This window comes from Staurois parvus, unplaced genomic scaffold (assembly GCF_062004578.1).
Source record: "Staurois parvus isolate SC_StPar_1 unplaced genomic scaffold, SC_StPar_1.0 ptg000255l, whole genome shotgun sequence".
Taxonomy (NCBI): domain Eukaryota; kingdom Metazoa; phylum Chordata; class Amphibia; order Anura; family Ranidae; genus Staurois; species Staurois parvus.
In genome coordinates, this window is record NW_028318051.1 from 1,707,169 (window position 1) to 1,731,544 (window position 24,376).

Here is a 24,376-nt window from a genome sequence, read left to right on the forward strand (position 1 = left end):
TTGCAGCTGTCAGCGGGGATGTGGAGGTGCCGGAGCTGAGGGGTGGGGGGTGTGATGGTGGCCGGGTGCTATATAGTGTGCCTGGGGCTGCTCGGCGCCGTCTTCCCGGCTCACAATGTCAGGCACGGAGAGATCACAGAGCACGACATGGCTCACTACAGGTATGTGCCGGGACACCGGGCGTCTGTACACGGGGCGTCCTCCGGCTGCGGGGGGCAGACACTCGTTGTTGTAGACGAGGTGCTTCTTCTATTTTTTTAATTACGAATTTGTATTTTATCCTCTAATAACATTTCATTGATGTGTTGGGGAGATTTCTACCCACTTCCTGCTCTCCGCACAGGACTTCCTCCTAACAAGGACACGGCAGCAACATTGTTCTTTTATGTATTTATATATATATCTGTCTTTTTTTCATTGATCTACTCTTGGCATGATGTGTATGTATGTATGTGTGTGTGTGTATGTATGTGTGTGTGTATATATATATATATATAAAATTAAATACACACACCATGCCAAGAGTCGATCAATGAAAAAAGACTATATGTATATATACACTATATTGTCAAAAGTATTGGCCCCACCCTCTATATCATGTGATTCAGGTGTTCCAATCCCCTCCATGGCCGCAGATGTATAAAATCATCCCCTAGGCATGCAGACTGCTTCTACAAACATTGGTGAAAGAATGGGTCGCTCTCAGGAGCTCAGTGACTCCAAGCGTGGTCCCGTGATAGGTTGTCACCTGTGCAATAAGTCCATCCGTGACATTTCCTGGCTACTAAATATTCCACGCTCAACTGTTAGTGGGATTATAACAAAGTGGAAGCAACTGGGAACAACAGCAACTCAGCCACCAAGTGGTAGGCCACGTCACATGACAGGGCGGGGTCAGCGCATGCTGAAGCGCACAGTGCGCAGAAGTCGCCAACTGTCTGCAGAGCCAATAGCTAAAGACCTCCAAACTTGGTGTGGCCTTCAGATGAGCCCAACAACAGTGTGTAGAGAGCTCCATGGAATGGGTTTCCATGGCCGAGCAGCTGCATCCAATCCTTACAGCACCAAGTGCAATGCAAAGCGTCGGATGCCGTGGTGTAAAGCATGCCGCTACTGGACTCTAGAGCAGGGGAGATGTGTTCTCTGGAGTGACCAATCGCGCTTCTCTGGCAATCCGATGGACGTATCTGGGTTTGGTGGTTACCAAGAGAACAGTACTTGCCTGACTGCATTGTGCCAAGTGTAGTTTGGTGGAGGGGGAATTATGGTGTGGGTTGGTTTTCAGGGGTTGGGCTTGGCCCCCTAGTTCCAGTGAAGGAAACTCTTAAGGTGTCAGCATACCAAGACATTTTGGACAATTTCATGCTCCCAACTTTGTGGGAAGAGTTTGGTGATGGCCCCTTCCTGTTCCAACATGACTGCGCACCAGTGCACAAAGCAAGGTCCATAAAGACATGGATGAGTGAGTTTGGGGTGGAGGAACTTGACTGTCCTGCACAGAGTCCTGACCTCAACCCCATAGAACACCTCTGGGATGAATTAGAGCGGAGACTGTGAGCCAGGCCTCCTCCCCCGACATCAGTGCCTGACCTGACAAATGTGCTTCTGGAAGAATGGTCCAACCTTCCCATAGACACTCTCCTAAACCTTGTGGATGGCCTTCCCAGAAGAGTTGAAGCTGTTATAGCTGCAAAGGGCGGGGCCAACTCAATATTGAACCCTACGGACTAAGACTGGGGGGCCATTAAAGGTCCTGTTTGTGGAAAGGCCGGCCGACCAATACTTTTGGCAATATAGTGTATATGTAACCCATTGAAATATTACTTGCAGTACATTAAAATCGTCATTAGGTGGCGGTGGCCTGCCATTCAGGGTCACTCACATGGACAGAACAGCCCCCTGGAACTTGTATGCTGGTGAGCAGAGCAGTCAGGGACTACATGTCCCAAGAGAGGTGGCGTGTGGGTGGGGCCATATAAACATCAAAGCCCGGGAGAGTGTGGGGAGAGACTGAAGGAGAAGGAGGTGTGCTGACGGCTGAACTAATCCACGGAGCCAAGGTTGGAGAGAAAGGAGCCTACTGACTACCCAGTCTGCCACGCTGCCCAGCAGGCCAATCTGACATTAGGAGACCAGACGGGACGCTGAATCTGAGCCGGAGAGTCCAGGACTGACCCCATTTGTAGAGCAGGGCAGACCGCTACGATGTGCCGGACACTTAATCAGGTGAGGGAGACCCATGCACCCACTAACCAAGGGAATACTGACCGAGTATTTCTCGTAGCCGCCATCGTTGAGATATATCTACATCACAGTTTCTTGTACAAGCTGACCGCAGGACATACAGCCAGGATACAGCAGTGCCAACTTGTAAAGGCTCAAGGTTTTTTCCTTCATGCATGAAGGTAAAAGACCTGTGTGCAGCAGCCCCCTCAATACTTACCTGAACCCCATCGTGATCCATCAAGGTGTACCACAGCCTTGGCTGTCCTTGGTCTTTGCCTCCTCATTGGCTGAGACAGCCAATGGCTCCCGCTGCTGTCAATCATAACCAGTCAGCCAATGAGGAGAGAGGGGGCTGGGCCAAACCACGGCTGTGTGTGAACGGACACACAAAGCAGCGGGTGCCCCCATAGCAAGCTGCTTGCTATGGGGGCACCTGACAGGCAGGAGAGGCCAGGAGAGCCTGTGGGGGACCCGAGAAGAGGAACCAGGCTGCTCTATGCAAAACCACTGCACCCAGCAGGTAAGTATAGACACGTTTATTGTTTTCCAAAAAAAAAAAAAAATGAACTTTTAGAATCACTTTAAGATTGAACATTTGTTTCCAGGGATCGGGTGAAGTCCATGTTCTATCACGCTTACAACAATTACCTGGACAACGCATTTCCATACGATGAGCTGAGACCGCTAACCTGTGATGGCCAAGACACCTGGGGCAGGTGAGCTAATGCATTGTGGATGTACCAAATCATTCCAATCATTTGCAGCAGTCCTAAATTGTGGACTTATTCACCCAAACTAAGAAATAACCATATGGACCGGCCATAAATAGTGCAAAATTCAGCATAAACAATAAACTCATTTTGTCTTACTTTGTTGATTTATGCGCAGTCCATATGGCTATTTAGTTTATTGATGTTACTTATTTATTTTTGCTCGGTATCCTGAAGGCCTTTTTTTTTTTTTTTTTTTTTTTTTTTTTTTTAATATAAACGTGACAAGCAGCAGAGGGCTAGAAGCTCCTCCTGCCTCTGTTTCCCTGCAGACAGGCTGGGAAAGATTTGGGTCATGTAACCGCTCTATATCAATTAGGGAACAGGTACTTGGATGATTTTTTTTTTTTTTATTATCATTATTCTAGTGCCATCATCCTCATACAGAAACAGTGTGTGTTTAGTATCACTAAAGAGGCTATCCCCTCTTCAGTCTATCATGAAGGCTGCCAGACTCTTCCGCCTTACTAATTGTTCTGTATCTACCTTAATCTCTGTGCCAATCCCTCCACTGGCCTCCACTCAGTATCCTCCATCCCTCTCTGCCAATCCCTCCACTGGCCTCCACTCAATGTCCTCCATCCCTCTCTGCTAATCCCTCCACTGGCCTCCATTCAGTGTCCTCCACCCCTCTCTTCCAATCCCTCCACTGGCCTCCACTCAGTGTCCTCCACCCCTCTCTGCCAATCCCTCCACTGGCCTCCACTCAGTATCCTCCATCCCTCTCTTCCAATCCCTCCACTGGCCTCCACTCAGTGTCCTCCACCCCTCTCTGCCAATCCCTCCACTGGCCTCCACTCAGTGTCCTCCATCCCTCTCTGCCAATCCCTCCACTGGTCTCCACTCAGTGTCCTCCATCCCTCTCTGCCAATCCCTCCACTGGCCTCCACTCAGTGTCCTCCATCCCTCTCTGCCAATCCCTCCACTGGCCTCCTCTCCGTATCCTCCATCCCTCCACTGGCTTCCCATTACCCAAGCAATACAATTCAAAACATTAATAATAACATATAAAGCCATTTATAACTCTGCCCCAAATTACATCACCAATCTTGTCTCCAAATATCACCCAAACCGTCCTTTCCGATCCTCGTGTGACCTGCTCTCTAGCTCCCTTGTTTCCTTCTTCCATGCTCATCTCCAGGACTTCACCAGAGCCTCCCCAATCCTCTGGAACTCTCTACCCCAATCTATCCGACTATCACCTACTCTCTTCAGGGAAGCCTATTCTGCCTTCAGCTGATAACCGAATCTTCAATTTCTCCTATCAGTTCATCCCCAAGCGTTATTACCTTTTGTACCACCAGCCCCTCCCTTTTAGATTGTAAGCTCCCAGGAGCAGGGCCCTCCTTTCCCTCTTGTATTGAACTGTATTGTTGCTGTATTGTCTCCCGTTATATTGTAAAGTGCTGAGCAAACTGTTGGCTCTATATAAATCCTGTATAATTATTATAACTTTAATGGCACCACAAAGGGGCTAAACCACCCTCTCTGTGAATGGACGCAGACAAGGCTCAGGAGCGAGCCCGCATGGGTACACCAATGGAAAGTGACTGTCCATGGCGGCACCTGCCGAAGAGGAGGAGCCTCGAGCGCTGGCAGGGGACCTTTACAGAGGTCTTGGTTATAATGACAGCATAGCCTGAGCTAAAGAAAAGAGAAAAGCCACCGATGTCTGAGACACTATGATCTGCTTTCTCAAGGGTCACAGAGATCTGGCACCTTGAAAAGGGGAACCATAGTGTCCTTGGGGACCTGCCATCTTGAGAAGGGGGGAACCATAGTGTCCATAGGGACCTGCCATCTTCTCAAGGTGACAGGTCCCTATGGACACTATGGTTCCCCTTCTCACTGTGATAGGTCCCTTATGGACACTATGGTTCCCCTTCTCAAGGCGACAGCTCACCATGGACACTATGGTTCCCCTTCTCAAGGCGACAGCTCACCATGGACACTATGGTTCCCCTTCTCAAGGCGACAGCTCACCATGGACACTATGGTTTCCCTTCTCAAGGCGACAGCTCACCATGGACACTATGGTTTCCCTTCTCAAGGCGACAGCTCACCATGGACACTATGGTTTCCCTTCTCAAGGCGACAGCTCACCATGGACACTATGGTTTCCCTTCTCAAGGCGACAGCTCACCATGGACACTATGGTTTCCCTTCTCAAGGCGACAGCTCACCATGGACACTATGGTTTCCCTTCTCAAGGCGACAGCTCACCATGGACACTATGGTTTCCCTTCTCAAGGCGACAGCTCACCATGGACACTATGGTTTCCCTTCTCAAGGCGACAGCTCACCATGGACACTATGGTTCCCCTTCTCAAGGCGACAGCCCACCATGGACACTATGGTTTCCCTTCTCACGGTGACAGGTCCCTATAGTGCCCATAGGGACCTGCCCCTTGAGAAGGGGAACCATAGTGCCCATAGGGACCTGCCCCTTGAGAAGGGGAACCATAGTGTCCATAGGGACCTGCCCCTTGAGAAGGGGAACCATAGTGTCCATGTTAATGGACGCAGACAGTACAGCTCAGGAGCGAACCCACACAGGTGCACCAATGGAAAGTGTCTTCCCTTGGTGGCACCTGCTGAAGAGGAGGAGCCTGGAGTGCTGGCAGGGGACCTCAGAAGAAGAGGATCTGGGCTGCTCTGTGCAATGCCATTGTACAGAGCAGGTAAGTATACCATGTTTGTTATTTTGGTAAAAAAAAAAAAAGGGGTTAATGTCACCTAAAATGTTCATTTTAACAGTTATTATGGGATGTCAAGCCTTTTTGATCCCATAGTGATGGATATAGGGCCTCTTTTAACTGTCTTGCCTTTTGGATGTACTTTGCATGCCATTGACATTCATTGTAATCTGTTTTATTGCAGCTTTTCTTTGACTTTAATTGATGCACTGGACACACTGCTGGTGAGTATTTTATCTGACCAGGGGCCCCATCATAGACCATACTTTTATTATTGCCCATGCAAAATTCACATGTCCTCTATGGAATTAAAAACACTGTAGAAATATGAATTCTATATAGGAAATAGGGGGAAAAGAGTTACCTGATTGCAATGAATGATTTCAACAGCTACTTATGCTAGAAGTCATCATGTTTTCACATTAAGGCTGGACCTCTGTAAAGTTCAGGTAATCTTACACCAAATTTTTCCCTCAGAATAACTCATATGATCAAGACCTAGTGTTATTGTACCAGTTTTTTTGTATTTAAAAAAAAAACTGTTTTCATCTGTAGGGGTGGCAGAGCTACAGTGGGGATCGAAAGTTTGGGCACCCCAGCTAAAAATTTGTATTAATGTGCATAAAGAAGCCAAGGAAAGATGGAAAAATCTCCAAAAGGCATCAAATTACAGATTAGACATTCTTAGAATATGTCAACAAAAGTTAGATTTTATTTCCATCATTTACACTTTCAAAATAACAGAAAACAAAAAAATGGCGTCTGCAAAAGTTTGGGCACCCTGCAGAATTTATAGCATGCACTGCCCCCTTTGCCAAGCTGAGACCTGCCAGTGTCATGGATTGTTCTCAATCATCGTCTGGGAAGACCAGGTGATGTCAATCTCAAAGGTTTTAAATGCCCAGACTCATCTTACCTTGCCCCAACAATCAGCACCATGGGTTCTTCTAAGCAGTTGTCTAGAAAACTGAAACTGAAAATAGTTGACGCTCACAAAGCTGGAGAAGGCTATAAGAAGATAGCAAAGCGTTTTCAGATGTCAATATCCTCTGTTCGGAATGTAATTAAGAAATGGCAGTCATCAGGAACAGTGGAAGTTAAAGCAAGATCTGGAAGACCAAGAAAAATATCAGAGAGAACAGCTCGCAGGATTGTGAGAAAAACAATTCAAAACCCACGTTTGACTGCACGATCCCTCCAGAAAGATCTGGCAGACACTGGAGTTGTGGTACACTATTCCACTATAAAGAGATACTTGTACAAATATGGTCTTCATGGAAGAGTCATCAGAAGAAAACCTCTTCTACGTCCTCACCACAAAAATCATCGTTTGAACTTTGCAAATGAACATAAAGACAAGCCTGATGCATTATGGAAACAAGTTCTGTGGACCGATGAGGTTAAAATTTAACCTTTTGGCCGGAATGAGCAAAGGTACGTTTGGAGAAGGGGCACAGAATTTAATGAAAAGAACCTCTGTCCAACTGTTAAGCATGGGGTTGGATCAATCATGCTTTGGGGTTGTGTTGCAGCCATTGGCACAGGGAACATCTCACGAGTAGAAGGAAAAATGATTCAATAAAATTTCAGCAAATTTTGGATGGTAACTTGATGCCATCTGTGAAAAATCTGAAGTTAAAGAGAGGATGGCTTCTACAAATGGATAATGATCCTAAACACACCTCGAAATCCACGGGGGATTACATCAAGAGGCGTAAACTGAAGGTTTTGCCATGGCCTTCACAATCTCCTGACCTCAACATAATTGAAAATCTATGGATAGACCTTAAAAGAGCAGTGTGTGACAGACAGCCCAGAAATCTCAAAGAACTGGAAGACTTTTGTAAGGAAGAATGGGCAAAGATACCTCAAACAAGAATTGAAAGACTCTTGGCTGACTACAAAAAGCATTTACAAGCTGTGATACTTGCCAAAGGGGGCAGTACAAGATATTAACTCTGCAGGGTGCCCAAACGTTTGCAGACGCAATTTTTTTGTTTTCTGTTATTTTGAAAGTGTAAATGATGGAAATAAAATCTATCTTTTGTTGACATATTAGAAGAATGGCTAATCTGTAATTTGATGCCTTTTGGAGATTTTTCCATCTTTCCTTGGCTTCTTTATGCACATTAATACAAATTTTTAGCTGGGGTGCCCAAACTTTCGATCCCCACTGTAAGTTTTTTTTTTTTTTTTTTTTTTTTTATATATAAAGCATTACTCATAGGTAGCCACGGATCAAAACCCATAGGTGAGTTGAAAAAAACTCCAGGTACTTCATGCAAGGTTGAAGTAAATCTAAGGGAATTTATTTTATTATTTTTTTTTTTTGGTTTTGAATGCAGTAGGAGAGGAATAGAACCCCTGTCAGGTTTTTAATGCTAAAATAGAAAAAAAAAAAGACAACAAACCCCGAGTTGGACTTTGCATCTTTACTGAGGTCTTGGTTATAATGACCGCATAACCTGAGCTAAAGAAAACCTAAAAGCCACCGATGTCTTGGAAACACTGTGGTCTTCTTTCTCAAGGGTCACAGAGATCTGGCACCTTGAAAAGGGGAACTGTAGTGTCCATTGTGAGCTGTCGCCTTGTGAAGGGGAACCATAGTGTCCATAGTGAGCTGTCGCCTTGTGAAGGGGAACCATAGTGTCCATAGTGAGCTGTCGCCTTGAGAAGGGGAACCATAGTGTCCATAGTGAGCTGTCGCCTTGAGAAGGGGAACCATAGTGTCCATAGGGAGCTGTCGCCTTGAGAAGGGGAACCATAGTGTTCATAGGGAGCTGTCGCCCTGAGAAGGGGAACCATAGTGTCCGTAGGGAGCTGTCGCCTTGAGAAAGGGAACCATAGTCTTATTTAAGTGTAAAAACAGTTGTCGGGGATTTTAGCTAGTGCCAAGTCTATCCAACACTATAAAGTTAGTTATAACAGGTGTTCCCTGACTAAACACAAAGCTTGATTGACAAATGTCACCTTCAGTAGTCAATTATCACATCAAGATCTGCTTATTACGTTATATCCCCTCCCTCCTAGATTGTAAGCTCCCAGGATCAGGCCCTCCTAACCCTCTTGTATTGAACTGTATTGTTGCTGTATTGTCTCCCGTTATATTGTAAAGCGTGAGCAAACTGTTGGCGCTATATAAATCCTGTATAATAATAATATATATAAATCCTGTAGTATAATAATATCCAATGCAGAACAGGCAAAGACCTTGGCTTTTGTTTGTGATTGACCTGGAGCAGCAATTTTCCCAGGGAAAGCAAGCACTGTCTTTAACCCCTGCTACTGCTCTTTATCTTTCTGCCCCAGTCCAGTTTAGGTCTACATAACAATGTCAGTTCTGACAGCTCTGATTTTTTTTTTTTTTTTTTTTTTACAAAGTTAAAAGATCAAGAAACCCCATACATTTCCCAGGACAAAAGCCAGAAATCTGTAAATTCCAAACTGGCCATATGATGGTGGTGATTGCTGCATTATATCAGGCATTTTCTAGTCCATGCTCTGAGTTGCTGTTTCATCTGATTAGACCTATACATGTAAAAAGAATATTACAACAAGCAGTGTTCTTTCACCCGCCTATTTAACCCGTTTTAATGCAAGTTTAGTGCTCCTTTTATAATGATCGCTAATTTGCTTTGGAATTGACAGATTATTGGCAATATCTCAGAATTCCAGCGAGTGGTGAATGTTCTCCAGGACACCGTGGACTTCGACATTGACGTCAATGCTTCTGTGTTTGAGACCAACATCCGAGGTTGTCTTTGGAGTTTCATCATTTTTGTCCTTCATTTAAAGTATAAGTGTCTTTTAAAGGGTCAGTCCAACCAAATGTGATGTTTTCTAATAAGGCGAAGCCTGGTAAGATGAGTCGGCCTTCTTGCATGTCTTGAGTGCTCCAATAAGAGATCTCCCTGCAATAATTATTGATTATTTTCCTAACAGAATTTGGGGTGTTCCCCCTCCCCCCAACCTTTTTGTTTTCCAGCTCCTCCTCCTGTTGTATTCTCCATAATCTAAAATCAATTCGAAAATCCATCAAAGGTTGTGGGAGCCCCTCATAATGGGCACAGCAGGTCTGCAGACTGAGCAGGACAAATACAAAGATCTCAGACTTCCTGAGATGTAACTGCACAGTGGTCTACTTCTATATCAGCCAAAGCCTGACATCAGTTTTGGATGAACTGACCCTTTTTGTTTTCTGAAAAATCAATAGCCACCCCACCTTCCCGACCACCCTTCCCACTGGTCTCTGTAACATAGGTTGGTACCCAGCCACGGTACACTGAGCTGTAGCTGGGTCTCAACATACTTCCCGACATTCTACATGGCCGAATAACAAGGTCCTCTTTCTGCTCAGCATATGTGCTGATAAATTGGTTGATTTTTGCAGGTACAGAGGTACAGTATGCTTTTGGATTTTATTTTTTTTTTTTATTCTTCCAAGGCCAACTGGGGTCACAGAAATAGATATATAGTCATACAGACATTACACGAACAACCAATTGGATCGTCTACCTCTACTTTCCGGTTACAGCCATTGTGCAAGAGGTCTGTAGGCACCAGAATTAAGCTGGCCATACACTGTTCTCCAGGACACTGGAGTCACCGACTGACGGAAAATTGTCCAACATGCAGAAATGAATCAAGCAATTGAGTTCTGTTAAGTGGAGGAGCCCACACACTGATTGAAATTAGGCCAGTGTATGGCCAGCTTAAAGTTGTTCTAAAGCCTGAAGGTTTTTACTTTTCATACATTCTATGCATGTAGGTTAAAAAGAAAACCTTCAGTGTGCAGCTCCCCCCTCAGCAGCCCACCCCCTCTCCCACACTCACCTGAGCCTGATCCCGATCCAGTCATGTGCATGGGAGCAGAAGCTTTCCCAGGTCTCTGCTTCCTCATTGGCTGGGGACAGCCAGTAGCTCCTGCTTTTGTAAGAAGAGAGCCGGGGGTGGGGCCAAGCCGTGCTCTGTGTGTCTTATAGATACAAATGGAGAAACAGAAAAAGGGCGCACCGACCTAATGCATTATCGTTTAAAATAATTTATTAAAGAAACAAAAATAGGTATCATACAATGGACATAATACCACAGGCATGTCAAACTGAACAGGATGTATGATCCAAACAACATCTGAGTCCATGCGATGGAACCCTGGATGACCAACTGGCTAACGCGTTTCGAGGACACCTCCTCTTCCTCAGACACACAGTCGGGTCGGGAGCAAGCATGCACGAGTACCCCCATAGCAAGCAGCTTGCTGTTGGGGCATTCAGCGGGGAGAGGAGCCAGGAGTGCCGGTGGGGGACCTGAGATGAGGAGGATCGGGGCTGCTGTGTGCAAAACCATTACATAGAACAGCTAAGTAGAACATGTTCCTCTGCGATGCAAATCTTTGTGAGAACACTTATGCGGGGGGGGGGGGGGGGTGGGGTAGCTGTAACTCAGCTCTGCCAGACACAGACAACTGCAGTGTGAGCATAGGAAGCAGCACAGTCTTTTTAGGGTCCTGTCCTGTTTTTTTGTTTTTGGGGTTTTTTTTTTTTTGTTTTTTTTTTTTAATAGGGTCTGCAAAGAGATTAAAAAAAAAGTGTAAGACTTAATTTGGGCTTTCAAGGATAAGTTCACCTTTTAGAACATGCTGCATGTTCTAGTTCCCCCCTCTCCCTCAGCGTCCCTTCCCCAGTGTGACAGCGGGTGGGGTTTTTTTTCTCCCCATGCCCACTGTCACATTCTGAAAACTGATCAACTGTTTGAGTCTCTCAATCTGCACTGTGAATGTTTACATGTTATGTGCAATTAAACCATGGCAACATCTAATGTTTGTGTAGTATTATGTTCAGCAGACTGTGTTCTTCTATTGTTGTGACTTGGATGACGTTCAGAGCACATTTTATGCCCAATTCATGCAAAACTCCACGTAATCCCAAGGGGTTCACATACTTTTTCTTGCAACTGTAACAGAGGAGTTTGGAGGATCTGCTACAAGTTACCAATTGGAACAATGCAACACAGTATAATTTTTAATGAACAATTATTAAGCTCTTGCTGCACACATACCATATATTTGCAGTGACAGAGGGTTAGCTTTAACATATGTGTCCATGGACCGCCAAGTTCTGTAGTACTGATCGGGAGTCATCAGGACATGTTCTTGATCATGTGACCACTATGACAGCCATTCACATTGGACATGTGAACAAGCGGTCCTTTTGTCCCCCAGGCATAAAAAGGGGACTGGGAGGGAAGGGATTAGGCTCAATGGAAATACATTCATATAGTTTATTATATATAGTTTATTATATTGCATTTTTTTTGTTGGTCAGATAATTTTACGGTAACTAATATTTTTTTTTTTTTTGCAGTGGTGGGGGGTCTTCTGTCCGCTCACCTCCTCTCCAAGAGAGCCGGCCTTGAGCTTGAGACTGGCTGGCCATGTAGCGGTCCATTGTTACGTATGGCAGAAGATGCAGCCCGGAAACTTTTGCCAGGTCAGCAGAATTTCAGTTCACAGTTTTGGTTGGAGTAGTTGTAAATCCTACTTAATGGCATTAAAGGATAAATTCACCTATGGGAATATGTTACATGTTCCACCCGATTTTTAGGGTGGAACATGTAACATGTTCCCATAGCCACCTATTTTTAACTGGGGTTCTGCTTTAAATTTGTTGTGCACACTAAGTATTAAACAATTTTCATTTTGAAAACTAATACCTTTTGATGGCTTGAGGGCATTTCTCAGAGCGGGTTGGTGATGGTGACAAGAGTGGACCGTGTCTGTATAATGTGTGTATTTATTACTTTTTTTCAAAAGGTGAACTTTACATACTTATTTACTATGAACATCTCCATCTATCGGCCATAATGCGGTATTTTCTCAAATTGCTATTTTTATTCAATGAATAACAATCGACCGTGAGAGAAAATAGACTAGTAACATTCAATTTTGCCTCCATTCATACAGAACAAATGTACATGCAGTTGCACAGGAGGAATGGCTCTGCAAGTTTATCTATAAATACACCCTTAATGCTATAAAACAAGTATTACTTTCTATGATGAGCACAGTGGCTAAATAGTTAGCACTTCCACCTGGCAGTACTGTGGCAGCGCCCAAATATTGCAGAGTTCCCATTTTTCTTTTTTAAGATTTGACATTTCTATAAGCATCCGTTTGCAGAATCAGGTCATCTGCTCACTTCCTCCCCCTCAATTCCTGTGGAACAATGTATTCCAGTCTAGCAGCTGACATCCCAACTGTTAGTTGGTGATCTTTTATCTAAATGTGAAACCGCAAAGGCTATATCCTGAACTGGTCAGAATGTATTTTAAAGGTACAAAAAGTAAAGCGGAAATATATGCATTGTGAGATAATTGTTGATATATCTTAGATTGTAAGTTTCCAGGATCAGGGCCCTCCTAACCCTCTTGTATTGTTGCTGTATTGTCTCGCGTTATATTATAAAGCGCTGAGCAAACTGTTGGCGCTAAATAAATCCTGTATAATAATATATAAATCCTGTATAATAATAATATATAAATCCTGTATAATAATAATATATAAATCCTGTATAATAATACACCATGTAAGATGCTTTTCAAGGCACTTCGCAGACATGAGTCTGGCTAGCAAGGGCAGACTGACCATTTGGGCACTCGGGCACTGCCTAAGTGCCCGGGGTCAGTAAGGGGCCCCATGAGATGCCCCTGGTACCTTTTTCATAGGCTTTTTTGGGTGTGGTTTGAGTGTGGGCGAGGACACAGGGGCCCCATGATCCCCTATTGCCCGGGGGGCCCCATGAGTTGTCAGTCTGCCCCTGCTGGCTAGGTCAACCAGCTGGTAAATAAAAAGTTTGTGTTCGGAGGTTTCCTGGAATTCCCAAAGTTGCCATTACAGTACTAGAGTTGTTGGTTCAGATCCCAACCACGGCACCACCTGCCTGGAGTTTGCATGTTCTCCCTGTGGCTGCGTGGGTTTCCTCCAGGTACTCCAGTTTCCTCCCACATTCCAAAGGCATGCTGGTAGGTTAATTAGATTAGGTCTAAATTGTCCCTAGTATGTGTATGTATGAATGTGAGTTAGGGACCTTAGATTGTACGCCCCTTGAGGGTTAGTGACTGATGTGATTTTTTTTGTTTTCTGTTATTTTGAAAGTGTAAATGATGGAAATAAAATCTAACTTTTGTGGACATATTATAAGAATGTCTAATCTGTAATTTGATGCCTTTTGGAGATTTTTCCATCTTTCCTTCTTTATGCACATTAATACAAATTTTTAGCTGGGGTGCCCAAACTTTCGATCCCCACTGTATATGTAAAGCGCTGCGTAAATTTACTGCACTATATAAGTACCTAAAATAAATATAATGGCCATTGCACTCACTTCACGTTCATGTGACTGCGATTTTCAATGAAACCTGAAAATGACAGTCTACATCGGGTGGGCAACTGTGGCCCTCAAGCTGTTGAACTACAAGTCCCATCATGCCTCTGCCTTTGGGAGTCATGCTTGTAACTGTCAGTTTTGCAATGCCTCATGGGACTTGTAGTTCTACAACAGCTGGAGGGCCACAGTTGCCCACCCCTGGTCTACATGAATAAGGCAGATCCTTTGTAGTGAGTTGAGCCTAAGGTTTCCTTTTTATTCATTACTGTTTTATATGTGTAGATCAAAAATAAAATCCAACTGTTTGTAATTGTTTTTCAGCTTTTGACACACTAACTGGAATGCCTTATGGCACGGTGAACCTCCTAAATGGTGTGAACCCCACAGAGACTCCTGTGACCTGTACGGCGGGTATTGGAACCTACATCATTGAGTTTGCCACGTTGAGCCGCCTAACCGGAGATCCGGTGTTTGAAAGGGTGGCCAGGCGAGCTCTAAAAGGATTGTGGGAAAGTCGCTCTGAGATAGGACTGGTAAGGGAATGTCCGCAGTCTGATCCGCTCATCTTCCTGTAATATAAACGTTTTATCTTTAGTTATTCGTCACAATCTATGCTTCTCAGCTCTGATATAATATTCCCTTCACAGGTAGGGAACCATATAGACGTCGTGACCTCAAAATGGGTGGCCCAGGATGCTGGGATAGGAGCAGGTGTGGATTCGTATTTTGAATACCTGGTTAAAGGAGCCATCCTTCTGCAAGATGAAGAAATGATGTCCATGTTCCTGGGTAAATACTAATCTGTAGGGAGATCTGGTCTGGATTAGTGAAGGAGAAACGATTTGATGTTTCCAAACCGTAGTAGAAAAAAGGGTCCCTTCTCTCTCCTGTAGCCCATGGATTCCAATGGGAGCGGGACCTGAAATTTTCCTTGTCCTCTGTACCAAGCTTCTCTTTCCTGCAAGACCATTCATACTGAAAATGTTCAATCTGTAAGGCTGGGCATACATTCTACAATTTTCTTGTACAATGTTACTTTTAGATTTACCAAAACCTAATATAATGTGAGGTCAAACCTAAACAATTTCAATTTGTATGCCATCAGGTAGGCCCTTGCAGTACAAAGCTGAAGGTAAATCTACGCCTGCTTTCACATTGAGCAGTTGCATGAAGAAGAAAAAAAAAAGCTAAAGAAAAAAAGTTTCCCCTGTATGGCTGGTCCGTTGCGCTTCCATTGTGGTGTAAAAATATCCTGCTTGCCGCATTTTTGGGGCATATTTGGACAGTTAAAAAACACACCACCCCATTGAAATGCATTAAAAACATGGCAAAAACGCACCTGTGTAGTGTTTTAGATGCAGTTTTTGAAATCCCATGTTCTGTGAAACACACACACAGTAACATTGCAGCAAAAACGCGTATGCATTTTTGCTGCAGATGAGTGTGACAATGCCCTAAAGTGTTGCTAAACCCGTGTCTCTGCATTCACTATATCGGCTCTCCCCGGACCCCGCACTCACTATATCGGCTCTCCCCGGACCCCGCACTCACTATATCGGCTCTCCCCGGACCCCGCACTCACTATATCGGCTCTCCCCGGACCCCGCACTCACTATATCGGCTCTCCCCGGACCCCGCACTCACTATATCGGCTCTCCCCGGACCCCGCACTCACTATATCGGCTCTCCCCGGACCCCGCACTCACTATATCGGCTCTCCCCGGACCCCGCACTCACTATATCGGCTCTCCCCGGACCCCGCACTCACTATATCGGCTCTCCCCGGACCCCGCACTCACTATATCGGCTCTCCCCGGACCCCGCACTCACTATATCGGCTCTCCCCGGACCCCGCACTCACTATATCGGCTCTCCCCGGACCCCGCACTCACTATATCGGCTCTCCCCGGACCCCGCACTCACTATATCTGGTCCCCCACAGTACACAGAAATACAATTATTGTACTAACTATAAACTGCTAAATACCTTTCTCATCAGCAGTATATAGCAGTCTTGTGACTTCTATCAGTGTCCAGCCGAGCACTGGTTAAAGCTTGTAGAAGGAGTTTTCTTTCTGCTTTAGGAGGATGCAGAACCTCTGTCTGGACAGCACTGATTGGCCCTGTGCTAATCGCATGCACCCTTCCAAGAAAAAAAAAAATAAAAAAACCTCTTTGGCAATACACACCAAACTGGGCATGTGCAGAGTGACTCAACACAATATGACTTATAGGAGATTAGAGGGGGAAGCTGGAACAAGGGGACGATCAGAGAAGACCGGATCAAAGAGCGCTTTTACACAGTGCAGAGGATTAACCCCTTAGGTTCCACAATGAGTCTGTATATGCAGTAAAGCATGCTTGTTATACTGATTGTACTGTTTTGGGTTTAGTAACACTTTAAGGAAATTGAATAAGAACATTGTATAAAGTATGGCCATGTCTTGCATGATTTCTATTGTCTCCAATCTATATGGGCTTTGGTCGGCTTCCTGTGCTGCCGATGTCTATCAGATTTGGCTATTGCTGTGAATGGCAAATGGTAGCACCCCACACCTAGAAGGCAAACCCTTGGGAAGCCTCATTTAAGGCACTTGTGGACAGTTTAAAAGTAATTCCTATGCCTCAGATATTTGTAATAAGCTGTGTTTTTTTTTTTTTTTTTTTTTTTTGCCGTTTTTTTATACAATTTTTTTAAAATGTGTTTGCATCTGATTTAGAATACAATACGGCTATCCAGAACTACACCAAGTATGATGACTGGTATGTGTGGGTACAGATGTACAAGGGCACAGTGTCCATGCCAATATTTCAGTCCCTGGAGGCGTTTTGGCCAGGATTACAGGTAATACATCTACCCCATAATAGAGCACAGTGGTTCAGGGATTAGCACTTCTGCCTTTTGGGGCACAGGGGGTTCTCGGTTTGAATCCTGGTCAAGACACTGTCTGCATGGGGTTTGTATGGGTTTCCTCAAGACATGCTGGTAGGTTAATTGGCTCCTGTCTAAAACTGGCCCTAATGTGACATCTTACTGAGCACCCCAAGATTGCTGCCTCATTTTCTACCCAAATAGCAGATAAAGCACTTTGAGTCCCCATAGAGAAAAGTGCTAGAGAAATATAGGCTCATCTAAAGCAGAGTTCCAGCTGTTTTTGTGTTTTATTAAAACTCTGCAGCTACAAAAGCTGTAGCTGCTGACTTTTAATAATCATACAAATATATCTGTAACGGCACACAGTTAACCCTTTGATCAGCCCAGATGTTAACCCCTTCCTGCCCAGTGTCATTAGTACAGTGTCAGTGCTTTTTTTTATTCGCACTGATCACTGTATTGGTGTCACTGGGATGTCAGTTAGTCCGTTCTCACCCAGTGTCAGAATGCCTGCTGTAGTCCCGCTATAAGTTGTTGATCGCCACCACTACTAGTATAAAAAAAAACAAAAATCCCAGTATATATACCTTCATTTGTAGATTCTATAACTTTCACGTAAACCAATTAATTTACACGTATTGGGATTTTTTATTTTTTTATTTTAGCAAAGACATGTAGCAGAATACATTTTGGCAAAATTTATGACAATTTGATTTTTAAAAATTTACTGGATATGTTTTATAGCAAAAAGTGAAAATTTATATATATATATATATATATATATATATATATATATATATATATATATAATTTTTTTTTTTCAAAATTGTCAGTCTTTTTTTTGTTTATAGTGCAAAAAAATAAGAAACGCTGAGGTGATCAAATGCCACCGAAAGAAAGCTCTATTTGTGTGTGGGGGGGGAGGACATAAATTTAATTTATGTGCAGCATTGCATGACCGTGCAATTGTCAGTTAAGGTAATGCAGAGCTGTATTGCAAAAAATGGCCTGGTCAGGAAAGGGTGGGGTAAATCCTCCTGGAGGGCAAGGGGTTTATTTCAGGTACTTGTATACTGCCGTCACTTTACACAGCGCTTTACATATATATTGTACATTCACATCAGTCCCTAACCCTCAAGGGGTGTACAATCTAAGGTCCCTAACTTACATTCATACATACTAGGGCCAATTTAGACAGGGGCCAGTTCACCTACCAGCATGTCTTTAGAGTGTGGGAGGAAACCGGAGTACCCGGAGGAAACCCCACAGGCACAGGGAGAACATGCAAACTCCATGCAGGTGGTGCCGTGGTTGAGATTCGAACCAGCGACCCTGTACTGCCAGGCAAGGCTTAAATAAAAATAATAATAATTACACTGCCATCATCTATATACAGAAGGGGATCATTTAAATTAAACCGTGTGTTCATTTTGCTCTCCAGAGTCTGATAGGAGATATTGGAAATGCCATGAAGACATTCCACAACTATTACACAGTATGGAAGCAGTTTGGTGGATTACCTGAATTCTACAACATTCCTCAAGGATTTACTGTGGACAAAAGGGAAGGCTACCCTCTGCGGCCAGGTATTCCTCGGCATTGTTGTAAAGTCAATACAGAAAGGTGTGATGCTGACCTAGAGTACTTGTTTGTATCTTGCAGAGCTGATCGAGAGCGCAATGTATCTGTACAGAGCTACAAAGGACCCTGTACTACTAGAGATGGGCAGGGATGCTGTAGAATCTATTGAGAAGATCAGCAAAGTTGACTGTGGATATGCTTCAGTAAGTTCTCCTGCAGAGAGACGTCTCTGTAGAAGAGTTTTTTTTTTTTTTTTGTTTTTTTTTTTTTTTAAATTTTAAATATTTATTAATTTTTACAAACATACTCCTTAAAAACCTTTAGCTTATCAAAACATTTATCATTTCATCCCTCCCCCCCCATCCAATCCCTGACCCCTTCTGCTCTGCATTTTCATGTTCATTTCTGGAGATCGTAATCCCTATAAATGAACAAAGAGTTTTTCATTCCTAAATTGTCAGATCCTTGTTAAAGGGAAAGTCCAGTGAACACATTTTCAGTCATTGTTGCAGTGGACATACAGTCTGGCAGAGTTGTATGAATTACAAGATTGATTGAACAGAGTTCAACCCCTAACGCCTAAGGGTAAAACAAATCTTAATGCCTAAGCACAATTTTGCAACTTTGATGGGTTATTAAAACCGTTCATATCATCACAACTACTTTGTGCATCCAGGTGGATTATACCGCGTTTATTTCAGGACAAATTAGGATTTCATTTGGTGGTAAATGGTAATGGCTATCTCCTGATATTTTTTTTTATTATTATTACTATTTATTATTATCAAAGGAAAACTCTGCCAAAATAGTAAAAAAAAAAATCATTTTTTTAAAATTCAGCTGCGTTTGTTACGAACATAACAATCAACAAAGAACAACACAAAATACATTTTTAAGCTCTTGACGATCACAGCAATACCATATATGTGTGTTATTTGTACCCACAGTACAGCCCAGAAACAATAGTGCATTTTGTTTTTTGTTGTTTTTACCTAAAACACACTGATACCAATTTAAAAAAAAAAAAAAAAAATCCTGATCTTTTGACCTTGACCTTTTTGACCCTGACCTTGACCCAAACACTAACCCCGGCCCTGAACTAGATCAAAACTTTGATCATGGCATTTTCTTTTTTTTTTTAACAGTTTTTTTCCCTCTATGAAAGGAGAGAGAGAGAGCGATACCATGTATCTCTCTCCTCCATTCATAGAGAAAAAAAAAGGGAGGCGGGCTGTACAGTGACTGATCAATTAGGCTACGTTCACACTAGCCTTGTGTGCAGGCGGCAGAGAGGCGTTTGGGAAGCGTTTTTACCGCTTCCCAAACGCCTCTGCCAACTCTGCACATTACAGCACATGGTGCTGTTCTAACAGGAGCGTTTGCGTCGCGTCGCGGCAAAACGGACGCCTCTGGTCGAGTCAGGAGGCTTTGAAGCCTCCTATTCTCGTCTATGGTGTCGCTCCGCAAACGCCCGGCCGGCGTTTGCGGTGCGGTTGCGACGCGGGTTGCGACGCGGTTGCGGGGCATTTGCGGAGCGGTAACACCACTCAAATGCATTATAGGCGTTTGTGGGGCGTTATTAACGCTCGGCAAACGCCTAGCAACCGCCGCTAAACCGCACATGCGGCGTTTGCGGAGCGTTTGCCGAGCGTTAAAAACGCTCCGCAAACACCGGACCAACGCTTGCCAAACGCTATAGGGGCGTTTGGCAAGCGTTGGCAAAACAGCCTAGTGTGAACGAGCCCTTAGTCAGTCCCTCCCCCCCCAGTGTCAGAATGCCTGCTGCAGTCCTGCTATGCTGTCTTTTACTAGTATAATTTTTTTTTTTTTTTTAATTCCAGTATATATACCCCCATTTGTAAATGTTATAACTTTTATGTAAACCAATTTACATGCATTTTGATTTTTTTTTTTTTTTTTTAGCAAAGACATATAGCAGAATACATTTTGGCCTAATTTATGACAAAATTATATATATATTGTGTATATATAATGCCGCCAATATAGGATATTATGATGATGAAGGGCATCGCTTGCTTGCTAGTCGTCCAGAAATAAGAATGTCAGTTCTGGCAGGCAGGTCCTAAGCAACATACCTGACAATGTGGGACTTACTTGTTAACAGAGTTGTGACCCTTCACTCACTAATATTCACTTTACCTATCCAATCATGTGAAAAGCAAATTTCTGTTCACTTTATTTTTATCACAGGTACTTGTATAGCACCGTCAATTTACGCAGTGCTTTACATACACACTATATATATATATAGTGGGGATCGAAAGTTTGGGCACCCCAGCTAAAAATTTGTATTAATGTGCATAAAGAAGCCAAGGAAAGATGGAAAAATCTCCAAAAGACATCAAATTACAGGTTAGACATTCTTATAATATGTCAACAAAAGTTAGATTTTATTTCCATCATTTACAGTTTCAAAATAACAGAAAACAAAAAAATGGCGTCTGCAAAAGTTACGGCACCCTGCAGAGTTAATATCTTGTACTGCCCCCTTTGGCAAGTATCACAGCTTGTAAACGCTTTTTGTAGCCAGCCAAGAGTCTTTCAATTCTTGTTTGAGGTATCTTTGCCCATTCTTCCTTACAAAAGTCTTTCAGTTCTTTGAGATTTCTGGGCTGTCTGTCACGCGCTGCTCTTTTAAGGTCTATCCATAGATTTTCAATTATGTTGAGGTCAGGAGATTGTGAAGGCCATGGCAAAACCTTCAGTTTACGCCTCTTGATGTAATCCCCCATGGATTTCGAGGTGTGTTTAGGATCATTATCCATTTGTAGAAGCCATCCTCTCTTTAACTTCAGCTTTTTCACAGACGGCATCAAGTTACCATCCAAAATTTGCTGAAATTTTATTGAATCCATTTTTCCTTCTACTCGTGAGATGTTCCCTGTGCCACTGGCTGCAACACAACCCCAAAGCATGATTGATCCAACCCCATGCTTAACAGTTGGACAGAGGTTCTTTTCATTAAATTCTGTGCCCCTTCTTCTCCAAACGTACCTTTGCTCATTCCGGCCAAAAAGTTCAATTTTAACCTCATCGGTCCACAGAACTTGTTTGCAAATGAACATATAGACAAGCCTGATGCATTTTGGAAAGTTCAAATGATGATTTTTGTGGTGAGGACGTAGAAGAGGTTTTCTTCTGATGACTCTTCCATGAAGACCATATTTGTACAAGTATCTCTTTATAGTGGAATAGTGTACCACAGCTCCAGTGTCTGCCAGATCTTTCTGGAGGGATCGTGCAGTCAAACGTGGGTTTTGAATTGTTTTTCTCACAATCCTGCGAGCTGTTCTGTCTGATATTTTTCTTGGTCTTCCAGATCTTGCTTTAACTTCCACTGTTCCTGATGACTGCCATTTCTAATTACATTCCGAACAGAGGATATTGACATCTGAAAACACTTTGCTATCTTCTTATAGCCTTCTCCAGCTTTGTGAGCGTCAACTATTTTCAGTTTCAGTTTTCTAGACAACTGCTTAGAAGAACCCATGGTGCTGATTGCTGGGGCAAGGTCAGATGAGTCTGGGCATTTAAAACCTTTGAGATTGACATCACCTGGTCTTCCCAGACGATGATTGAGAACAATCCATGACACTGGCAGGTCTCAGCTTTGCAAAGGGGGCAGTGCATGCCATAAATTCTGCAGGGTGCCCAAACTTTTGCAGACGCCATTTTTTTGTTTTCTGTTATTTTGAAAGTGTAAATGATGGAAATAAAATCTAACTTTTGTTGACATATTATTAGAATGTCTAATCTGTAATTTGATGCCTTTTTGGAGATTTTTCCATCTCTCCTTGGCTTCTTTATGCACAATACAAATTTTTAGCTGGGGTGCCCAAACACGCGTGCGTGCGTGCGTGCGTGTGTGTGTGTGTGTTGCAAAAATATACGAAGCTATATAAGTACCTGAAATAAATAAACATTGGGGTTGATTTACTAAGACTGGGGCACTCAGAATCTGGTGCAGCTGTCCATGGTAGCCAATCCGCTTCTAGCTTCAGTTTGCTCAATCAAGCTTTGACAATAAAAGCTGATTGGTTTCTATGCAGAGTGGCACCAAATTGTGTACTCTCCAGTTTTAGTAAATCTCCCCCATAGTCACAAGGTGGACTAAGCCTTTACCCTAAGTTCACATTCTTGCGGGTGGTGCCGCTGCAGATCCGCACGAAAATCTGTGAAGACGCACCACCCGCACAGAGAAATGCGGACCCATGAGCGGGTGTCATTAGTTCTAATGGCACACCGCCTGCACTGGAAAACGCAAACGTACTGGAAGCCGAGGTTCCCGTGTGGATTGTGTTTTCCAAAGACGTGCAGGGACTTCTTCCCTGTGTGGCACAGTAGTCCATTCAAATGAATGGGCTCTCGTGCCTGTGCAGAACGTGGCTCGCATGGCTGCATATATGTGAACCGGGGGTTAGTGCCAGTGACAGACTGCCAATATGCCATTTTGTTTTTATTTTGCCTACAGATCTACTTTTAAAGAGTTTGTAATGTATTTTTCTTGTAGGTTAAAGATGTCCGAGATCACAAGCTGGACAACCGCATGGAGTCTTTCTTCCTAGCAGAGACTGTGAAATACCTCTACCTTCTGTTTGATCCCGATAACTTTATTCACAACGATGGCTCTGACTTTGACTTGGTTGTGACTCCCTATGGGGAATGTGTGGTGGGGGCCGGAGGCTATGTGTTTAATACTGAAGCTCACCCCATAGATCCAGCAGCACTGCACTGCTGTAAGAGGGACAATGCAGAAAAGTGGGAGATGGAAGACCTGGTGAAGGAATTCTTCTCTGGGAAGAAGAGGACAGAAACTATCAGAAAAGCCTCCAAGGATCAGAATTATAAGGGCTTTTATTCTACCAGCTCACAAAACACAACGAAAACCAGACGCAGATCACTCCTCCGCTGCCCCAGCCAACCGTTCACCTCCAAACTCTCAGTCTTAGGACAAGTATTTCTAGATTAATTCTGGATAGATACAAAAAAGTGTTAATGGTTTTACTATTCTTGCCATCTTCCCTGTGTACATAAAAGATTATTTTTTCTTTTCTCAGTTGGGATTTATTTTTTTACAATAAAATCTTGAAGGAAACCAGTACTGATAAATATTTACACTGCAGTGTCTGAAAATACTAGTTTCTTGGCCGCCTGTAGCTTTAACCACTTGCCCTCCAGAGGATTTACCCCCCCTTCCTGACCAGGCCATTTTTTGTGATATGACGCTGCATTACTTTAACTGACAGTTGCGCGGTCATGCAATACTGCACCCAAATGGGCTGTTTTTTTTCCCCTCACAAATGGAGCTTTCTTTCGGTGATAATTGATTGCCTGTGCAGTTTTTTTTTTTTTTTTTCTTTATGCTATAAACAAAAAAATACTGACAATTATGAGGGAAAAAAATTATTTTTGACTTTTTGCTATTAAAGTAAAAAAATTTAAATCAAATTTTCGTCATAAACTTAGGCCAAAATGTATTCTGCTATGGATATTCTGGTATGTCTTTGCTAGAAAAAAATAAAATCACAATATATGTGAAAGTTATGGCAGCATATATACTGGAATTTTTTTTTTTTTTCTCTAATACTAGTAATGGAAGCGATCAGTCACTTATAGTGGGACTGCAGCAGGCATTCTCACACACGGGGGGGGGGGGGGGGGGGGGGACTGACCGCCACTGACATCCCCAGTGACACCAATACAGTGATCAGTGCTAATAAAGAGCACTGACACTGTACTAATGACATTGGGCAGGAAGGGGTTAATATCTGGAGCAATCAAAGGGTTAACTGTGTGCTGTTTTACTGTTTTGTATGTCTGTTA

At 43.4% G+C, this 24,376-nt stretch overlaps 1 protein-coding gene across 1 annotated transcript; it reads left to right on the plus strand.

The window, feature by feature from the left end:
• On the plus strand, window positions 1-23,648 carry EDEM2 (ER degradation enhancing alpha-mannosidase like protein 2). Its single transcript, XM_089681001.1, has 11 exons — window positions 1-161; window positions 2,832-2,942; window positions 5,877-5,916; window positions 9,341-9,446; window positions 12,055-12,180; window positions 14,398-14,609; window positions 14,724-14,865; window positions 16,797-16,921; window positions 18,393-18,537; window positions 18,614-18,735; window positions 23,064-23,648. Exons 1-11 carry the CDS (start codon window positions 55-57, stop codon window positions 23,520-23,522), a joined length of 1,695 nt encoding a protein of 564 aa, XP_089537127.1. The 5' UTR covers window positions 1-54; the 3' UTR covers window positions 23,523-23,648.
• The last annotated feature ends 728 nt before the right edge of the window (window positions 23,649-24,376 follow it).

Coding starts and splice junctions, on each gene's coding strand:
- EDEM2 (XM_089681001.1), top strand. CDS start 55: ATGGTGGCCGGGTGCTATATAGTGTGCCTGGGGCTGCTCGGCGCCGTC. Junction 2,943..5,876: donor GGCCAAGACACCTGGGGCAG/GTGAGCTAATGC, acceptor GTTTTATTGCAG/CTTTTCTTTGACTTTAATTG. Junction 14,866..16,796: donor AATGATGTCCATGTTCCTGG/GTAAATACTAAT, acceptor CATCTGATTTAG/AATACAATACGGCTATCCAG.